The sequence below is a fragment of the Podarcis muralis genome, chromosome 7 (assembly GCF_964188315.1).
Source record: "Podarcis muralis chromosome 7, rPodMur119.hap1.1, whole genome shotgun sequence".
Classification (NCBI taxonomy): Eukaryota; Metazoa; Chordata; class Lepidosauria; order Squamata; family Lacertidae; genus Podarcis; species Podarcis muralis.
The window spans coordinates 25,534,898-25,553,014 of record NC_135661.1 but is presented as its reverse complement, the minus strand read 5'-3'; the positions used below and the strand labels follow the sequence as shown (position 1 = coordinate 25,553,014).

Sequence of the window (18,117 nt, the reverse complement as noted above, 5' to 3'; positions counted from 1 at the left end):
CTGCTGGAGGGGCAAACACCCCCCCCCCCAACCTTTACATAAATTCCTATAACACATGGCAGACGGCCATCCATCTTAACTCTAATGGCTGTAAGTAGAGATCAGTTCCCTGAGACAGGAAGTGCTTCCTATAAGTAAGAAGTGTCCCACAAAAGAGGACACCCCACTCCAGACTGATCCAGCAAGAATGTTTGGTCTCTCTGGGATCAGCACAGCTGACATCCACTTTCAGGTGCCTGACACAGAGAGGCAAGCTGCCAGTCACCTGCAAAAGCATTCCCAGTTGGGCTGGCAATTGAGAGCTGCCTTTGGACCTGAGGGGCGGCTGCAGAGCCATCAGCGTCACTTGCTGACTCGGGCCTGCACACCTTGGGACACGGGCCAAGAGGGAGGCTTTGGCCCACTCCTGACTGCGCAGCTGAGCTAACGGGATGCAAGCAAAGAGCAGCTGGTTCATGTTCCTCCCCTTCCCCCGCGTGAATTCCAAACATCCTCTCAGTTCTGTCTTGACTATTATTGCAGCATTTGGGGACACAGGTGGTACCTTTTACCTGTTAAAGGCAGGGGCCAGCAACCTTTTTCAGCCGTGGGCCAGTCCACCGTCCCTCAGACCTTGTGGGCAGCCAGACTATATTGGGGGGGGGGGGGAATGAACAAATTCCTATGCCCCACAAATAACCCAGAGATGCATTTTAAATAAAAGGACACATTCCACTCATGTAAAAAAATGCTGATTCCTGGACCGTCCAGGGGCCGGATTGAGAAGGCGATTGGGCCGCATCCGGCCCCCGGGCCTCAGGTTGCCTACCCCTGTGTTACAGCATTAAATTCATTAGTTGCTTTTTTGCCACAGAACAAAACAAATGCATTCATGAAAATCACAGCTACCGGGGGGCGGGGGGGCGGGGAGATATTCACCTGGGTTTCCCAGGTCTTTGGCACTCTAACCACTTCTCTGTGTGACATATGACACGTGAGAGGGAGGGAGGGAGGGTGGTGAGAGAGATCGAGAGATCCACCTCGCCATGCACACTGGCGAAAGTAAGCGGAGTGCAGCTTGCCTCCCTCCCTGGGGGGCAGACAAGCACAGCCTGCCCAAGTGCTGCCGGGAGCAGGGAGCGTTCTCTGCAAATGCATGTCATTATTATCTGGCTGGATGTGATGTGAGGCAGGAAGGAAAGGGAGGTGTAGAATGAATTTCAAAGGCAGCCCCCGTCAATGTGCCCCCACATCCCCAGAGCCAGGGAGAGCTGGAAGCGGGACAGGGGTTGGAGGATGTGCAGGAGGGCGCCAAGGGCAAAGAGAAATGGCCTTTGCTTGTGCCTGCAGCCAGCTCCATGAACTACGAACCCCAGAATCTGCTGACTCTGATACATATGTGGATTTTAAACTTTTAAACTTATCATACAATAAAAAGAAGGGCGCTAGTTTGGAGTGAACCAAACAATGTTGGGTTTTTGGGTGACCCTGTGACCCCCGGGTTTGAGGGTCTATTGCCCCATTTGCGGGATGCTGCAAAAACACGGGATTGACATGAGTGGAATGCAAAATGCTGTAAAACATTTGCCAAAGTTTGGATTGAAAAGCATGAGATTTTGGGATCATACCCATGGCCCCCATTTTGAGTTTAAAATACTCTACTTGTAGGGTTCCGGAAAATCTGGGGTTTGCAACAAAACAATTACAAAACTTTGGCACCAGTTTTGAGGGGATCCCAGATTTTGGGGTCCATAGTTAATGAAGCTCCAAAAGAGCTGGGGTCGCTCATAGTTGCAGTCTGCTCAGGGATGCACTGGGAGGAGGTCCCCTCCAAACCTGTTCCAAAGTTTTGCAGTTGTTTTGCAGCATTTTGCAGTGAAAACATCACAATTTGTAGAGCCCCACAAACTGAGTAATCAAACACGGGGGTTTAAACTAACACCTGTGGGCGGGGCTTTCGCTGCAAAATGTTGCAAATTAACTGCAAAACTTTGGAACAGGTTTGGAGTGGATCCCAAATTTGGGGGTACATAGTTAATGGGACCAGTGCTGGGAAAGGGGGCACTAAGACTAAGATGTCAAAGCACAACCCCCACCCCAAGATAAGGCTGAAGTGTTTGGGCTTTAGACGACGGGGTGGGTGAGGTCACAGCAACATTCCCCAACCCAGCAGACTTCAGATGTTCTATTTATTTACAGCATTGGAAGAGCAGGCCACATGCATGCAACCAAGTAAGGCAAGACACTCCTGGCTCGCAGGCTTGCTGTCTAAATGAAAAAGCGACAGGGAGGGAGAAGCAATTCAGGTGCCAGGACTTTAAGTTACATAGCAACTTCCTATAATGTCAAGCTGAAAACAGTTTGGATGCAGGAGGTGCCTGATGCAGCTGGACTTCCAGCACATCTGATGGAATGTTTTGGACGGCAACCCCTATTAGCCCCAGCCAGCCCAGCTGTCCTGCTGCAGCCCAAAACATCTGGATAGGAAAGGCTGGAAAGATTTCTCTCCCTCTCCTTTTCTCATAATATTAGGGATACTCAATAAAACTTGTCAACAATCAATTTAGGACTTACAAAAGAGAATTCTGTTTTATTCTGTGGAATTTGTGAAACTCACCAGCACAAGGTATAATAAGACATTGCTTTTATTGTGATTATTTGCACTCATGATGGCATCAGGGTCGTTCTATGTTATCCCGTTTTCAGCACTGTTTGTGCCTGCAAACATTTCCAGGAGGGAAACTCTGCTTTGTTTCCGATTGGTGCATGTGCCATAGTCTCCTGCTGAGATCCTTTTTATACCACAAATGACCTGGTCAATTTTATGTCCCACTTTCATTGCACTATAGCCCAGGAGTGCTTCTCCATATGGCAACAAGGCAGTAATACTGGGAAAGTATCACAGAACAACTAATAAAGCAGAATTATGTGTGGACAGAATGGCCTATCGGGACATGCTGCAGAATGAATATACCTGCAAAAAGACACCAGCCTGGAGGGGGTCCAGGGTAGTTTTAAAAGAGGACTAGAAAACTTGAAGAGGAGAGGTCTACCAGGGTCTACCAGCAGAGGTGGGTTTAGAGGAGCATGGCACACTGGGTGCAGAGTCTTGGGGCGCTTCAGGGCATGCCACTACTATGATGTAGAATGGAAGGCAAGAGGCAGGGGCACTGAATTTTGGTGTTGCACAGGGTGCCACTGAAATCTGAGACCCCAGGGTCCGCCCCTGCTCCTAGCCACAAGAGATACTGTAAGTAGAAACACCAGATTAAGAGACAGTCCACCCCAAAAGGGCTCTTGCCTCCATGGTCTGCTCTGGGTTTCCCAGAGATATCCGGCTACCCACAGCCACTGCTGGAAAGAGGATGCTAGGCTAGCTGAACCCAACGCTCTCCTGTTTCTAAGTGGGAAAGCAGCCAAGACCAAATGTGATATTTGAGTTGGACGCACCAAGGCAACAGGACTTCCTGAACATTGTGTGGGGACTCCATAGTAAGTTCCTGGTAATATTCTCTGAGAACTGCTTTTCCTTAGCCATGCTGCAAATAGAGGGGTTGTGTGCAATGCCTGAACAGATACAGTTCTATCATCATCTGCTATGACACAAAATTTGGCATCCTGAGAACTTGAAGCTGTTTAAACTTTTTGTTTTTGTTTGTTTGAAAGTCAAATTTGTAGTCTTCATTGTTTGGGGTGGGTGGGGAATCAGTTATGGGACATGTAGGGAGAATCTGGTGAAAGATCAGGAACTAAAAAACTTCAAGTGAGAAAGGATGCAGTTTGTGCTATCAGCAGGTGGCTGGGGGATCAAGGAGCCAGAATGGAAGGAGAGGAGTCAGCCTAGATGCAGAATCTGGGCAGCAAAAGGCCCACAAAGGAGCTACCCAGACTAAGGAAGCTTTAGAAATCCCCAAACCCCTCACAGAAATACAGTTTCCTCAAAGGCAGGAAAGCAAAGTTGCAGCATTCTATTTTGGCGTGGTTTAACATGCCATATGACGTAGGAAAGGCCATTTCTGGATGATGAAGATGGATATAAAGTCTGAAAAAGAGCTCCAATGAGCACGTCCCACAGACACAAGGGAATCTTCCTTCCGGTTTGCAATTGCAATGACAGACATGCAAGTCAGTGAACTAAATTCCTCAAATGCTTCATGCAGTCTGTCCACTTTCCCCTTTTCTTTTAAAGCACTGCATGAACTTGTCACTTTAATAACTACCTGAAACAATAAACCATTTTTAAAAAGTGCAAAGCTGCCGTGAGGGTGGGAGTTAGCCAATCAGCACCAATCATAAACGATTTCTGCTTTGGATGTTCAGAATCTTTTGCTTTTCCAGCGCTCAACCGGGGGCGGGGAGGCAGGAATTGCATGTTTTGAACGAGGGGTGAAACTAGGGTTTATTTCACCCAGGTCAAAGACCCAGTGCCTCTGCTCACACACACACACAGGCTGGGAGCCTCAATGCACGCCTCTGGAGGCTTCACCCAGGGCAAAACACCCAGCTAGCCCCCGCATTGCCACGGCTCTGCTTTGAACAGAGTGCTCCAAAGCAGCCTCACAGCTCTGAAAGGATTGCATCCATCTTCACCTTTGCATCCATCAAATCTGCAAAACGGGCAATGCCCTATCAGGCTGGCATGACTAACCTGTGGACTCTCCAGGTCACAGACTATAAATCCCCTTATCCCTAGTCACACAAATCCCAGTATCCCCAGTATACACAAATTTGTATGCCGCCCTTCATCCAAAGATTGCAGGGTGGTTCACAACATAAAAATACAAAATGAGAAGGCAAAATGCAAAGAAACAAAAATGAATACCAAGTTCCACCCCACAGGGGACAAACAATTATTTACAAGTCCGTTCCTCCTTCTCAATCAACTTGGAGGGTCCTTTAGGCGTGATAATGATGCTAGATATGCACCAGCTTGCTAGCACTGGCCACTTCAACTGACGTGTGGCTTGTTTGGCACACCAGCAGCATTGAACATCCTTTTCGCAAAGTCCTGATGCACTTGGGAGATACAGGATCCCCCCCCCACTGCCCCCTGCCCCAATTGTCCTTTGTCAAGCAAAGGTGCTTTGGGGAGCCCAAAGGCGTCTGTTGCGCATTGCCCAATTAGCCAGACTTGCATCTTAAAACCAGTGATTAACGTTTTAGTGGATTAACCATGCTAATTGATTAGTGTCCCGGCAGTGTGCCCTGAACTACTGGAAGCTCAAAAGGTGATGAATGGTGTCTCCCAACGCAGTCCCACCTTGGGCACTGCTGCCATCTAGCGGCAAGGCCTTCTGCCTGCAATTGGGCTGCTTGGCTTACCTGGAAGAGCCACTGCAGGAGAGGCTGAGGGCAGTGGCAGGTGCCATGATACAGGGCGCCAAGGAAGCCGTCTCGGAGGAGCGCCATCTGGAGGGCAAATGGAGCGCTGGAGACAAAGAGGGGAAAGGGACGGAGTACTGAGGATCAATAGGCTTGTGAGCTTCCCCAACAACCATCATTCAAATCTCAGCCCAGCCCCCACAGGATAGGTAGGGCATCTTAGGAGATGAATGCAACACAGGAAGCTGCCTTCTGCTGAGTCTGATCATGGGGCTGCCTAGCTCAGTACTGCCCACGCTGACTGGCAGTGGCTCTCTGGGGTTTCAGGCAGGAAACTTTTGCAGCTGCACTGGGAGATGCTGGGGATTGCACTTGGGACCTCTGCATGCAAGGTGGATGCCTGCGCCCCACGGCCCCTCCCCTGAAGCGCAGAGGCAGAAAGGAAACACAGAAGTGAACGAACTACGACAACGGCTAAGAACCTCCACCTGCAGGGGCAGTATGCCTCTGGATTAGACCCTGAGGATGCACATTCACACTCCAGAAACAGAGTACTGGGACTGCAAGGCCTGTGGTCTGATCCGACTCCACCACGTGATGGAGGAAGCATCTGCAGCTAGACCAGAGAAGGCACAACTGAAAAATGTTTCCAAATGGTTCTATATCTCGGCTCCCAAAATAGCAGAGGAAATTGTGGGGTTTTGACAGATGGAAAATTGGATGTCCTTTTTCTTTTTATTTCTTGTTTCTATTACAGTGGTACCTCAGGTTACAGATGCTTCAGGTTACAGACTCCACTAACCTAGAAATAGTACCTCGGGTTAAGAACTTTGCTTCAGGATGAGAACAGAAATCGTGCAGCGGGAGCAATGGGAGGCCCCATTAGCTAAAGTGGTACCTCAGGTTAAGAACAGTTTCAGCTTAAGAACGGACCTCCAGAACGAATTAAGTTCTTAACCCAAGGTACCACTGTATTTGCTTCTTTTTATCTTCTTTCTTCTGTTTTCTCTGCTCTCTTCTTTTGTTTTCTTTTGGCGTCTCTGCTCAGGGCCATTATTGGGATCCAAGGATCACACACAGAAAGGCAACCCTGCCCGCCCCCCCACCGTGTGAGAGATGGGGAAGGGAATCCTCCCGAGGGGAGAGGCTGGGAGAAGAAAGGAAAGCCCCTAGGTGAGAAGAGCTAGGAGCGTCCAGCACTTTCTGTGAGACAAGCATTTCAAGCAGTGCTATTTTTCTAGAAAAAGAGGTGCTGGATCTCACCATGAACACTTCTCTTAGAACCTGAGAGGTGCTGGAACTGAGTTCCAGCAAGTTCCCGCTGGGGGAAAAAAGCCCTGGTTGCAAGCTACTTTTGAGAAGGGACTCTGCGTTTTCAATGCTTTTTTCTGTTTCAGTTTTTATTTAGATTAATTTCTTTTATCTTATTGTATGATGAGAAAGCTTTTAAAAATCTTATTAAAAAGAAAAAGGAAGTGTGGGGTTTCTGCTGGGAACAGGCAAACTCTTAGATTGGACTGTATTTGCAGACCCCACCTTCCCACCCTAACAGGGTCTTGTGAATGAGCTGTCTCTGTGGCCAGAAAGGGGAACCTTTGGCCCTTGGGAGGCTGCAGGCTGCAACAACCCCCCCCCCCCCCCGCCCAGCTGGCACCTCCCATGCTCTGGGATAAGGGGGGGTTGCAACCCACAGGTTCTCCGCTCCTCTTCTGCATACTTTGTTCATTGATCAAAGGACACGGCTGCTCTTCAGACAGGAGTGAGGGGGACGTAGCCTTCAGGAGAAGCCTTTCCCCCAGGCCTCCTTTTGACAAGGGGGGGGGGGAGGCTCTTGTGATTCTGTGCTAAGCTTTCCTGGGGCTCACAAATCCATCCGTCTAAATCAAGTTGGAGGTAAACAAAGAAAAAAAGCACCCCAGAAATGGAAAAAATCCCCAAGCCAGTCACTCCTTCAGAGCATTATTTCTAAACAACTCCTGTAAGTGAAAATAAAAGATGCAGGAAGAAGTCTTGTGCATTAAAGAGAAAACACAATTTAAAAGACACCCGGCGGCCCCCCTAAAAGCGGCTGTTTTTCAAATAAATCTTTCCGGAGCATTTGATGCCATACTTTTCTGGGACAAAATATATTTAAGCTGCTCAGAACATAATGATCCGTAGTGATGGTTCCCCCCTGGGCCACGCAGGCTGTCATTCCGCTCCCTGACTGCGTCTAGGCAATTTGATGAATTTCTCCTCAGCAGGAATTGCTGCAAATTTGGAAACGAAAAGAGCTCCCGGTTCTGGCTTGCTAGGAAAAAAAGAGTCTTTATTCTCTGAAACGCAGAGTTTGCATTCAGATTCACGCATGCAAAAGTGAAACGCAAACACATTTTTTTCTTTGTCGGATGGGTGGAGGAGAGGAAGGGTCCAGTGGAACTTTACTCCATGAAGAACAACTCATTTTGCCCCCGGAACCAAGGAATCAGGGGGCTCTAGGAATTGCCGCATAAAGTGAGTTGGCGCTATCACAGGCACTAGCCAAGAGGCACCCTCCACAACTAGTCCCTCCACCCCAGAGCTTGCCCCAGAACAGAAAAGGGCACACATGAACTGAAAGAGGGGAGAGCACTTTCAAAAGGGCTCTACTGTTCTTAAATGTTGAATCTGTTTTCCTCCAAACACAAAGCCAGCAAATTCTGCAGAGTATCAATCACTTCAGGGTCATCCAGCTGCAACTCTACTTTTAATTGCAGAAAGGAAGATGAGCTGGTCTCCTTGTGCCCCACTTCCTGCCTGTCTGGAGGCCTCTCAATGGGCTGAGTGACTTGTCCGAAATTCCAGCTGCTGGGCTCAGGCTGCTCTGGCCTCCAATTCGCCTTGCCTGTCTCCCAGCCAGTCCAGCGTCAGCCCTTAGGGGAGCGAGGCTGAATCCTGACACAAAGGGGATTGATGAGCATGGAGTTACAAGGAAAGCACAGACTTGCCTCGTGTCATTGGAATCCAAAGGGCCTTTGTCGGATAATGGAAAGGGCATTTAAATATAGGCCAGGTCAGAGGTTAATTGCGTGTGTGGAGCTGGTGTAGGTATTAGATCAGCCTAGTCAGGAGCACAGGCTCCAAAGGCCAATTCTGCTCAAGGAGAATCCAAGAAGGAAAAGTGACTCATGGGTGGGGGGTTGGTAGGGGTGGGGCTCATGGGACCCCAAATGTTGTGTGTGCAGGGTTGTTGTTGTTGTAGTAGTAGTAAAAGCGCTGAATATTACATATATTACACATCTGGGTTATGCAATAAGGTATTAAATTTGGGGAAATAAATTAGGATGACTTTATCTAGAGATTCATTTGGGGGATATGAGTGCATTGAAGCAGATCTGATTTGGAGCGATCTGGAGTTGGGGTGGCAGATTAATTAGGGAATTCACCTAGGGTGATTTGATTGGGAAATTAGTTGGCTTGCTTTCTGTGAAACTCAACTACTAAAGTTACGTCTGTACCTATTAGGCAGCATGTGCAAATCTGTATCTAGGGGTCAGTGCTCAGCATTGCCCCTACAGCCAGGAGAGCAACCTGGGGCCAAGGTCAGTGATGACAGAGGTGGGTATGCTGGGGGGGGGGCAGAAACACAGAAGTCAAAGAGTAAGTGACTATAGGGATGGCCACAGGGTGTGCCCAGGCACATCCTAATGTTTCAAAAAGAGTTGGGGATTGTGGCAAGGAGCACGGAGTGGCAACTCGGCTCCCTCAGTTGCCACGACTTGTGGGGAATGGCAAGGGGAGAGCAACAAAGGTGGAAGGGAGGAGGAGGGAAGCAGGAAGCAGAGAGAGAGGCAGGAAGAAGAAAAGGCTTCTGCCTGTGTCTGTCTCTGGAAGCTGTGGTAAGGGAGGAGGCCGCTTGCAGAGTGGCTGGGGAAACCCAGCCAGATGGGTGGGGTATAAATAATAAATTGTTGCTGTTGTTGGCACAGACAGAAGCTGCAGATCCATTCCAGCCTTTTTCTTCTGCCTGTGTCTGTCTCATGGCTCTGTCTCCACCTGAGCTCTGCTTGCCACCTTTTGTGGAGAGATATTAGTGGGGGTGAGAGGCTGCTTTTGTGGCACGCAAGCAAGGAGAAGGAGACGCCCCCCTGCCCTTGGCCCTACAGATCTACCTGCCCCGGTCAGCTTGGCATAGCTCCTTTTCTCTGCAGGAAAAATTCTGTTTTGACTTCTTCACTGCTCCTGTTGTCGACGTTTTGTTAGCTTTTTGCCTCTTTACCTCTTCCTTGTCCTTCTTTGTTTGTCTTGCAATTTTCCCCCAATTCTCTCCTTTGTTGAACTAAATAAATTCCTTGGGTGCACATGCTAATGAAATGTTCTGTGCAAGCCTATGTAAATGACAGAGCGGGTGTCGGGACTTGAGGGGTGTCAGGAGGGCATTTCCATGCAGAAACGTCCTAGTCCAGGGGTCAGAGACTTGGCACACAAACCAAGCGATACTAGAAAGGGAAAGACGGCCACCGTTGTAACAATGCGGCTTGTTTGCATGTTGGGTGCTCAGTCACCGCCAGAGCTGAGTGTCCAGTGCAGCCAGGAACCAGAGCAGGCCAATGTCTCCATTTCAGTTTCTTGTTTTTCCAATCCTAACTCCAGTTTTCCACATTTTTGCACTTTCCTCAAGAAAATCCACCAGCATTTTAGTGCAAATTTCTCCTAACATATGCATTTCTGCAAGCAATTATTCTATCATAATTCATTTTGCATACTATTGACACTAAGAGATGCATTTCAACTTCCCCTAATATGTGTAGTTTGGCACACACTGTTTGATTGGAGAAGTGCGTCACAAAATTCGGAGAAGCATAAATTTCGAAGGATCGCTAAGTTTCAGTTCTGTACTGTTTGGGGAAGGATGAATTACATAGGTTTGCATAAAAACGCAAATGAACTGAATTCCTGCTCCCTGCCCCTATCCCAAGCCAAGAACGAGAAGACGCCAGAGGCAGGAAGACAGCTGTCACCCAGGCAAAGGACAAGACTGAACAGGATGCCTTCATCACCCTTCCTAGTTGTGGGCTTCACTTCCCAAGATGACGCCTTGACCTGTAGCCACATAGGGCACCTGCGCAAAGAAACAAAGACACCAACCAGGATAACTTGGAGCAAAACAGCAGCCTGTAGGCTTGGCCTTTATTGAACTGTTGCAACAGGGTGTTCCCCTCACTTGCAAGAGAGAGGAAAGACCCAGAAAGATGGTGTGCAAGACCTTATAAAAACTTTTGAAATTCCCATCCTCTAGGTCAAGCCCACCCCCAGAAACATCATACATACATTACAGAAAGGAGGGGTTGAGGGAGGAGTTGTGGTGGTAACCTGAGTGTCCTGTCACCTGGCTGGTTCCTCCTTTCCCCCTCCCCATGAGTCACTTCCAGGAGACAAAGGGGAGTTGGCAGTTTCCTGCCCCCAGAGGGAAGATCTGATCATTGTCCTTTGTTTCAGTCCATGCTGAATCCACTCCCATATGCAAGTTCTTTGTGATCTTTTTTTTTTTTTTAATATTAAAATTTTTATTTTATTCCAGCATCTAAAAACACAAATACATTGTCAATGAAAAACAAGACAAAAAAACAGAAAAACAAAACAAAAAGAGAAAAGAAAGAAATAAGTATAAAGTACAAAAATCATTATACAATCTGTTACCTTATTTGACTTCCCACCACCACGACGTGACCTATATCTCAACAATATATACAGCAGTGTCTCTAACTAATCATCATTTTTTCACCTCGCGGTTTTCTATATTATGCCTACTGTGATTTTAGTATTTCCTAGTATCGTCTCCATGTATGAAAAGAATTTGTTCCAATCGTTAATAAATTTGGTGTTCTTCTGAAGCCTGATCTTCTGCGTCATTATTGCTAAATCAATATATTCAGTTAACTTGGTCTGCCAGTCCCTAATTGTTGGGATATTAGGCTTTTTCCAATTCTGCGCTAGCAGTATCCTAGCGGCTGCTGTTGCATACTGAAATAGGGTTTGGTCTTCCTTATTAATCTCATTTCCCACCATTCCCAGGAGGAATGCCTCCGGTTTTTTAGGGAAGGTATATTTTAGAATCTTTTTTATTTCATCATAAACAGAGCCCCAGAACTTCTTCACTTCATCGCAGGACCACCACATATGGAAGAAGTCTCCCTCTTTCTTTTTGCATTTCCAACAGGTCTTATCTCCGGTTTTATACATTTTATCTAGTTTTTTTGGGGTGATGTACCAGCGGTACATCATCTTTTCCATGTTTTCTCGGAGTCCGACACACGCTGAAAATTTCATATCCTTTTTCCACAGTTTTTCCCATTTTTCATGCTCTAGGGGGTGTCCTAAGTCTATGGCCCATTTGATCATAACCTCTTTGACTTCCTCATCCATTGTGTCCCAATCTAATAGTTGGTTATACATTTTAGTTAGGAGTTTAGACTTCCCTTCTATTATTTCTAACTGGAACTTGGACTTGTTCTTACTCATACCGACTTTTTTATGCTCATTCCATAAAGAGTTAATTTGGTGGAATTGTAGCCACCCCGTTAATTTATCTTTTAGCTCTTCGTAGGATCTAATTTCCCATCCTTTCTCAGATCTTTCCAAAAGGTCAGCATAAGTCCACCTTTTACCTTCCATGTTTGGTTTCTTGATTACTAGGATGTCAATGGGTGACAGCCACCATGGGGTGTCTTTTTCTATCAAGTTCTTACATCTATTCCACACCTCCAGCAACGCCCCTCTTATTATGTGGTTAGCGAAGCCTTTATGCACTCTCCCCTTGTCATGCCATAGGTATGCATGCCACCCAAACCTAGCATCAAAGCCTTCCAGGTCCAGTAGGTCGGTGTTATCCAAAACTATCCACTCCTTGACCCAACATAGGCACGAGGCCTCATAGTATAGTTGCAGGTTCGGGACCGCAAAACCTCCTCTCTCTCTTCTGTCAGTGAGCAATTTATATTTAATTCTGGCCCTTTTACCCTGCCAAATAAATCTGGATAAGGTCCTCTGCCAGTCCTTAAACATTGTTGTGCCCCTGATTACTGGAATGTTTTGGAATAAGAATATCATTCTTGGGAGGATGTTCATTTTGATGGCGGCCATTCTCCCCTCCCATGAGAGGTGTAGTCTACTCCAGCTGTCTAGGTCTCTTTTGCATTCCCTCCAAGTTTTGTTATAATTATCCTCCACCAAGTTTATATTTTTTGTTGAGACCCAAATACCCAAGTACTTAACCTTTTTTACCGTCTTTATCCCAGATTCCGACTCGATTTTATTTTGGGATTGTTCATCTAGGTTCTTAATCAACATCTTTGTTTTAGTTTTGTTTAGTTTAAACCCAGATAACTTTCCAAATTCCTCCATTAAGTCCATAATTGTATTTATCCTTTCTAGAGGTTCTTCTATTGATATCACTAGATCGTCGGCATAGGCCTTCACTTTATATTCTTTTTTACCTATCTTAATCCCTTTTACCTCCGATGATTCTCTGATCTTATTCAATATAACTTCCAGGACCATAATAAATAACAGGGGTGATAATGGACACCCCTGCCTTGTACCTTTTGTGATCATAAATGAGTTTGTCAGGTTACTGTTGATGATAAGTTTAGCTCTTTGGTTTGAATAAATCTCTCTAATACCTTCTAAAAATGGCCCTCTTATTCCTATCCTCTCCATACATTTAATAAGAAATTGCCATGATACATTATCAAAGGCCTTTTCGGCGTCTATGAAAATTAGGGCAGCAGGGATATCGATCCTATGATCCAGGTATTCAATTATGTTGACTACGTGTCTTACGTTATCCCTTATCTGCCTACCAGGCAGGAATCCGGCTTGGTCTTTATGTATCACTCTATTCAAGTATTTCTTTAGTCTATTCGCCATTATTCCTGCGAAGATCTTATAATCGTTGTTAAGTAAGGATATTGGTCTATAATTTTTTATATTAAGTATATCTGAGTCTACCTTGGGTATTAATGTGATATACGCCTCTCTCCAAGAATCGGGTATTTCTCCTCCTTGGAGGATATTGTTAATTACGGTACATAGTACCGGAGTCAAAAGTTCCTCTAGGATTTTGTAATATTTTTGAGAGAGGCCATCTGGGCCAGGAGCCTTGCCAGGTTTTAGTTTCCTGATTACATTCCTGACCTCATCTACAGTTATTGGTTCATTTAGGGATGCTTTTTCCTCGTCTGTCAGCTGTTCCCCTCTATTCCTTTCTAGATATCTTCCTATCTCAATTGTATCTTCGTCCTCCTTCTTTTTGTATAGGCTTTCATAGTATTGGAGAAATTTTCTTTTTATCTCACTGGGATCCTCTGTTATTTGATCTTCAGATTTAATTTTATTAATCACCATTTGTTTTTTCTTTTTCCTCAGTTGCCACGCTAGCAACTTGCCGGTCTTATTTGCCGATTCAAAATACTTCTGTTTCATCGTTTTTATTCCCCACTCTATTTCCTGGTTCAGCAGTGTTGAGTATTGGGTTTGCAGTAATTTACTAAGTTGTTTAATCTTCTCGTCCCCAGGATTTATTGTTAGTTTTTCCTCTACTTCTTTTAGTTGCTTAACCAGTTCTTCCTTCTTTGCTTCTTTCAGATTCTTTCTATATTTGTTTTGTTGAATCAGGAAGCCCCTAAGGACTGCTTTGCTAGCGTCCCAAACTACATTGATTTTGGTATCTTGATGCAGGTTATGATCGAAGTAATCTTTCAAAATGTTCTTTGCCCTATCAATAATCTCGTCCTGTTCCAGTAAGTAATCATTCATTCTCCATCTATATGGTCCTGATGGCATGAATTTTATTTCCAGGAGGATTGAGTTATGATCCGATAGTGTTCTGGGCTCTATTATGCATCTCCGCGTTCTTAGCGTCAGCTCTCTGGAGACCCAGATCTGGTCTATTCTGCCCCAGCTCTGGTGTACTCCAGAGAAGTGTGTGAACTGTTTTCCTGTTGGGTTTTTATGCCTCCAAATATCAATTAGATCTAAGTTTTCTTGGAGGTCATCAAAGGTTTTTGGGAGTTTCCCTTGCTTCCCTTTCCTTCTTTTTTCACTTCTGTCTTTTTCGGGTTCAGGGACTCCATTTAAATCTCCTAGTAGAATTAATTTATAATTTTCCAATTCCAATAATATTTGTTCTAATTTTTTAAAGAACTCGGTTTTGTTTGTATTGGGGGCGTAGACTGAGACTACATTGAACCTTTCCCCTTGATGTGTAATTTGGATCCCTAAGATCCTCCCCTCCTCGTCCTTACATATTATTTTGGGTTCCAGTTTCTCTTTGGCGTAAATGACCAACCCTCTCTTTTTATTCTCCTCTGAATTAATAAATTCCATTCCCAACTTTTTATTAATCAGTATATGCTCATGTTTTTTGGCCACGTGTGTCTCCTGGCAGCAAACCACGTCACATTTTTTATTTCTCAAAATTTTCTCTATTTTATTTCTTTTAGTTTTCTCATTTAGACCGTTAACATTCCATGTTAAAAAAGTTAAAGACATTATTGAGGTAAAGTATCACGTTTATGTCTGGTTTTCAGTTCCTTGTTGCTTCCTCTTCCTCTGTTTCCTCCTCTTCCGCTACGCTTTCCTCCTCCTCTACCTCCTCCTCTCCCTCCCCCTCCCCCCCCCGCGGCCCCGCCCCCCCCACCCCACCCCCCCTCCCTGGCATCCTTTCTATCTGTTACTCCTTCCTCCTTTTTACTAAGTTCCTTCTCGTATCTTCTCAGGAACTTTTCTACCTCTGATACACTGGTCAGTTTAAATCTTTTGTCCTTGAAGAAAAAAGTGATTCCCTCGGGGAATTCCCATCTAAATTGAATGTTATTCCTTCTCAGGACACCAATTATGTGTCTGTATCCTTCCCTCTTACGTAATAATCTGACCGGGATCTCTTTAAGGACAATTATTGGTCTATCGCCTATTATTAGTTTTTTATGGTAACTCGTTTTGAGGATCAGGTTCCTCATTCCTATTGAGTTAAACATTACTAAACAGTCCCCAATGGGTTTCTTAAGTTTGTTCTGGTATGTTCTCATTTTAATCCTGAAGGCGTTTTCTATCGTGTAAGCGACCTCCTCTTCTTTTACCTCTAACCATTTTGCTAATTCCGTAATTATTTTTTCTTTGATATTTTCTCTCACTTCTTCTTCTATGCCTCTGAATTTTAAATGCATTTGCCTTTGTCGCATTTCACCCATCGCTATATTGTCCCAGATCTGCTCCTGTGATTTGTTTAGCTCCCGCATCTCCTCCTTCACCCTCTCCGTCTCCCTTCTCTGCTCTCTCATATCTTTTTGAATTCTTTTATTGGTTTCCTCGAATGTCTTTGCTTTAACCGTTAACTCTTGAACTTTCTTCCCAAGCTCTCCTATGGCTCCCTCTATTCTTTTATCTATTCTTTCTTGCATTTCCTCCAATTTATTTTCTATATGATTTTCGTTCTGTTTAAGCTCCTCTTTGATTTTAAGCCACAGAAAATCCAAATCTTTGATTTCTTCTTGTCTGGAAACTTTCCTCTCACCTGGGGTCCCCCCTCCCCTTTTCCCATTCTTCCCCTGCATTTTAATCCTAGTTATTCGTTATGTTCTTCGAGGCTAATCTCTCCCTTTAAGGGCTCACAATCTCCTTTCCCCCCCCCCCACTCTGTTCAGCTTTTCCCAAATAATCTGCTTAATTACCACTAGGGAGCAGTCAGAAACTACAGCAAACCACTTCTATGCCGGGCACTCCTCGCCCTTTTGTCCCGAGTGTTGTAGTTTCCACCCCCTAGAGTTAAGCTCTGATTAACGTTTAAATAACGATTGAAGAAAGACTGGGGTAGGGGTAAGGTTCTAACGCATTCCCAGGTGACCAAAAGGGAAAGACAAACGGGTTCTAATCTGTACGCTCAAATAATTAAAATAGTTGTCCTAGATGAAGAGTTCAGATTCTGATGTAGCCTCTTCCACCTCTTTCAATCCAGCAAGAGAGTCCTTATCGTGATGTGTTGCCCCTTTTCCTGCTTACCGTTTGAAGCTTAGCAGGACAACATATCACATAAATACCAAATGGAGGTTATTCAGCAGGAAAACAGGGGAAGGAGGGGAACCATATGGGTTGGGTATATGAATATTACACGTCAAGTAAAAAGAGCAGATAGAGGAAACAGGAGGGCAGCTAGACAGATGTAGCTGTGATTATAAGAGATCCAAAACTATTACTAAGTTAGTTGGGGGTGGGAAGGGGAGGGGAAGGGAGGGAGGCCGGGAGTGGGAGGGGGAGGGGGGGAGACCACAAGGGAGGAAGAAAAACCTTAAACAGTAATCGGTCTTGATCGGTAATAAATCGGAGTTATTAATCGGTCTAGTGCCGATGACTGTTTGTCTTTAACATCTTTCTCACCGTTCACATAGCATTCTTACATATGTTCATAAAGTCCCAAATGTCTCAAATGTTCTCAATAAGTGTCTCCAATGTCCTTAATAAATGTCTCCAATGACCTTAATAAATGTCTCCAATGTCCTTAATAGAACAAAAGCCGTAGTGTGGGATCAATACAAACTCTCAGCAGTAAGTGTCTTCAGGAGCAGCCGTGGTGGCTTTTTTCTCTGCCCCCTCTATGCTCCTCCTGTCCTCTTAAAGTTTTTCCTGTGTTCTTTACTGCTACGTGAGTTTAATAGATTGCCGATAGAGAGTCGCCAAAACCTTAGGCAATGTTCCACGGTAAAAATCCAAACGTAAAATCCATTCGTGGGTCTACCTTAGATTCCTGACGAAAGTACCTCCAACTCAGGCAAACCGTCTTAAGTCTTTCTGTAATTGAAAGTTCTTTTGGCTCGTTTGGCTTTCCAAAAGTGAGAGTTCTTTTAACTCAATTTATTTAGCCAAAAGCAAAAGAAAGCCCTCCTCCTTCTGAGCCTACACAGCACGGCCGTTATGAGTTATTCCGCATTTTTAACTAGCCGCGAGTTCCAAACCTGCGTCCTTTCTGCTCTCCGTCGGGTGGTGACCATACATAAAAACAACTACTACCCGGACTCACCCATCTAAGTGTCTTCTCTTTGGTGCTGTTTGGACCCGTTCACGATGGGGATTCCGTTCTTACATCTGTAGTGGTTCGTCGCCTTTCTCGGTGGGAGCTTGAGGCATCGTAGCTCAGAGACGGCGCTCTCCCTTGTTATGCGCCTGCGGCTCCGCCCTGTCTCTCCTCTCCGCAAAAGGCGGGAGGACCCGCGGAGATGAAACACCGTTCCAGCGCTGCTGGGAAACCTTCCCCCAGGGGTTCCCCCCCTGGGCTTTCACTTTTTGAGGGGCGCAGTGCCCTTGCGACACCCCCTTTTCTCTGAGCTACTCGGAAAAACCTCTAGCGTGTTTTTCCGCGCTCCCTCTCCGTCCGCGACCAGAACCGGAAGTCTGCACAGGCAGTAAAACTTGGTTTAGTTGCAAAGTGGCAAAAGCTCCTTAATTTCTTGGTATAGGAGCACCAGAAAGGTTTGTGAGAGCCATGCAATGTTCTTTGTGATCTTGATTGTCTTCTGTCTGGGATCATCAGGGTTGGCATAGCAACTGGGCAGGGCTCCTGTGGATGTGCTGGGATGGTGAAGGGATTATGGCTGGCCTGTATCAAACCTTCCCCATTTTGTAGTCCTTCCTTCATGGAGTCAAATAAAAGTGGAACAGTGCAAATCCGATGTATGGTTGATTTTTCTATGAATTTATAACAGAAGCGTGGTGTATGTAGTGTGTGAGTGTGAGTGTGTGTGAAGTTTGTACAAACTGAATGATTGGGGTGGGGGGTTCCTGCTACACTAGCAAACCAGAGTTTAA

The 18,117-nt window shown here is 45.6% G+C and overlaps 1 protein-coding gene across 1 annotated transcript in view; it reads right to left on the bottom strand.

Annotated features, from left to right (window-relative positions):
• The window catches only part of FAM178B (family with sequence similarity 178 member B), a 185,257-nt gene that overhangs the window by 131,045 nt on the left and 36,095 nt on the right, over window positions 1-18,117 (bottom strand). The window contains exon 10 of the mRNA XM_077930955.1: window positions 5,302-5,407. Coding sequence (XP_077787081.1) covers window positions 5,302-5,407 — 106 coding nt within the window. The remainder of the gene's footprint in view (window positions 1-5,301; window positions 5,408-18,117) is intronic.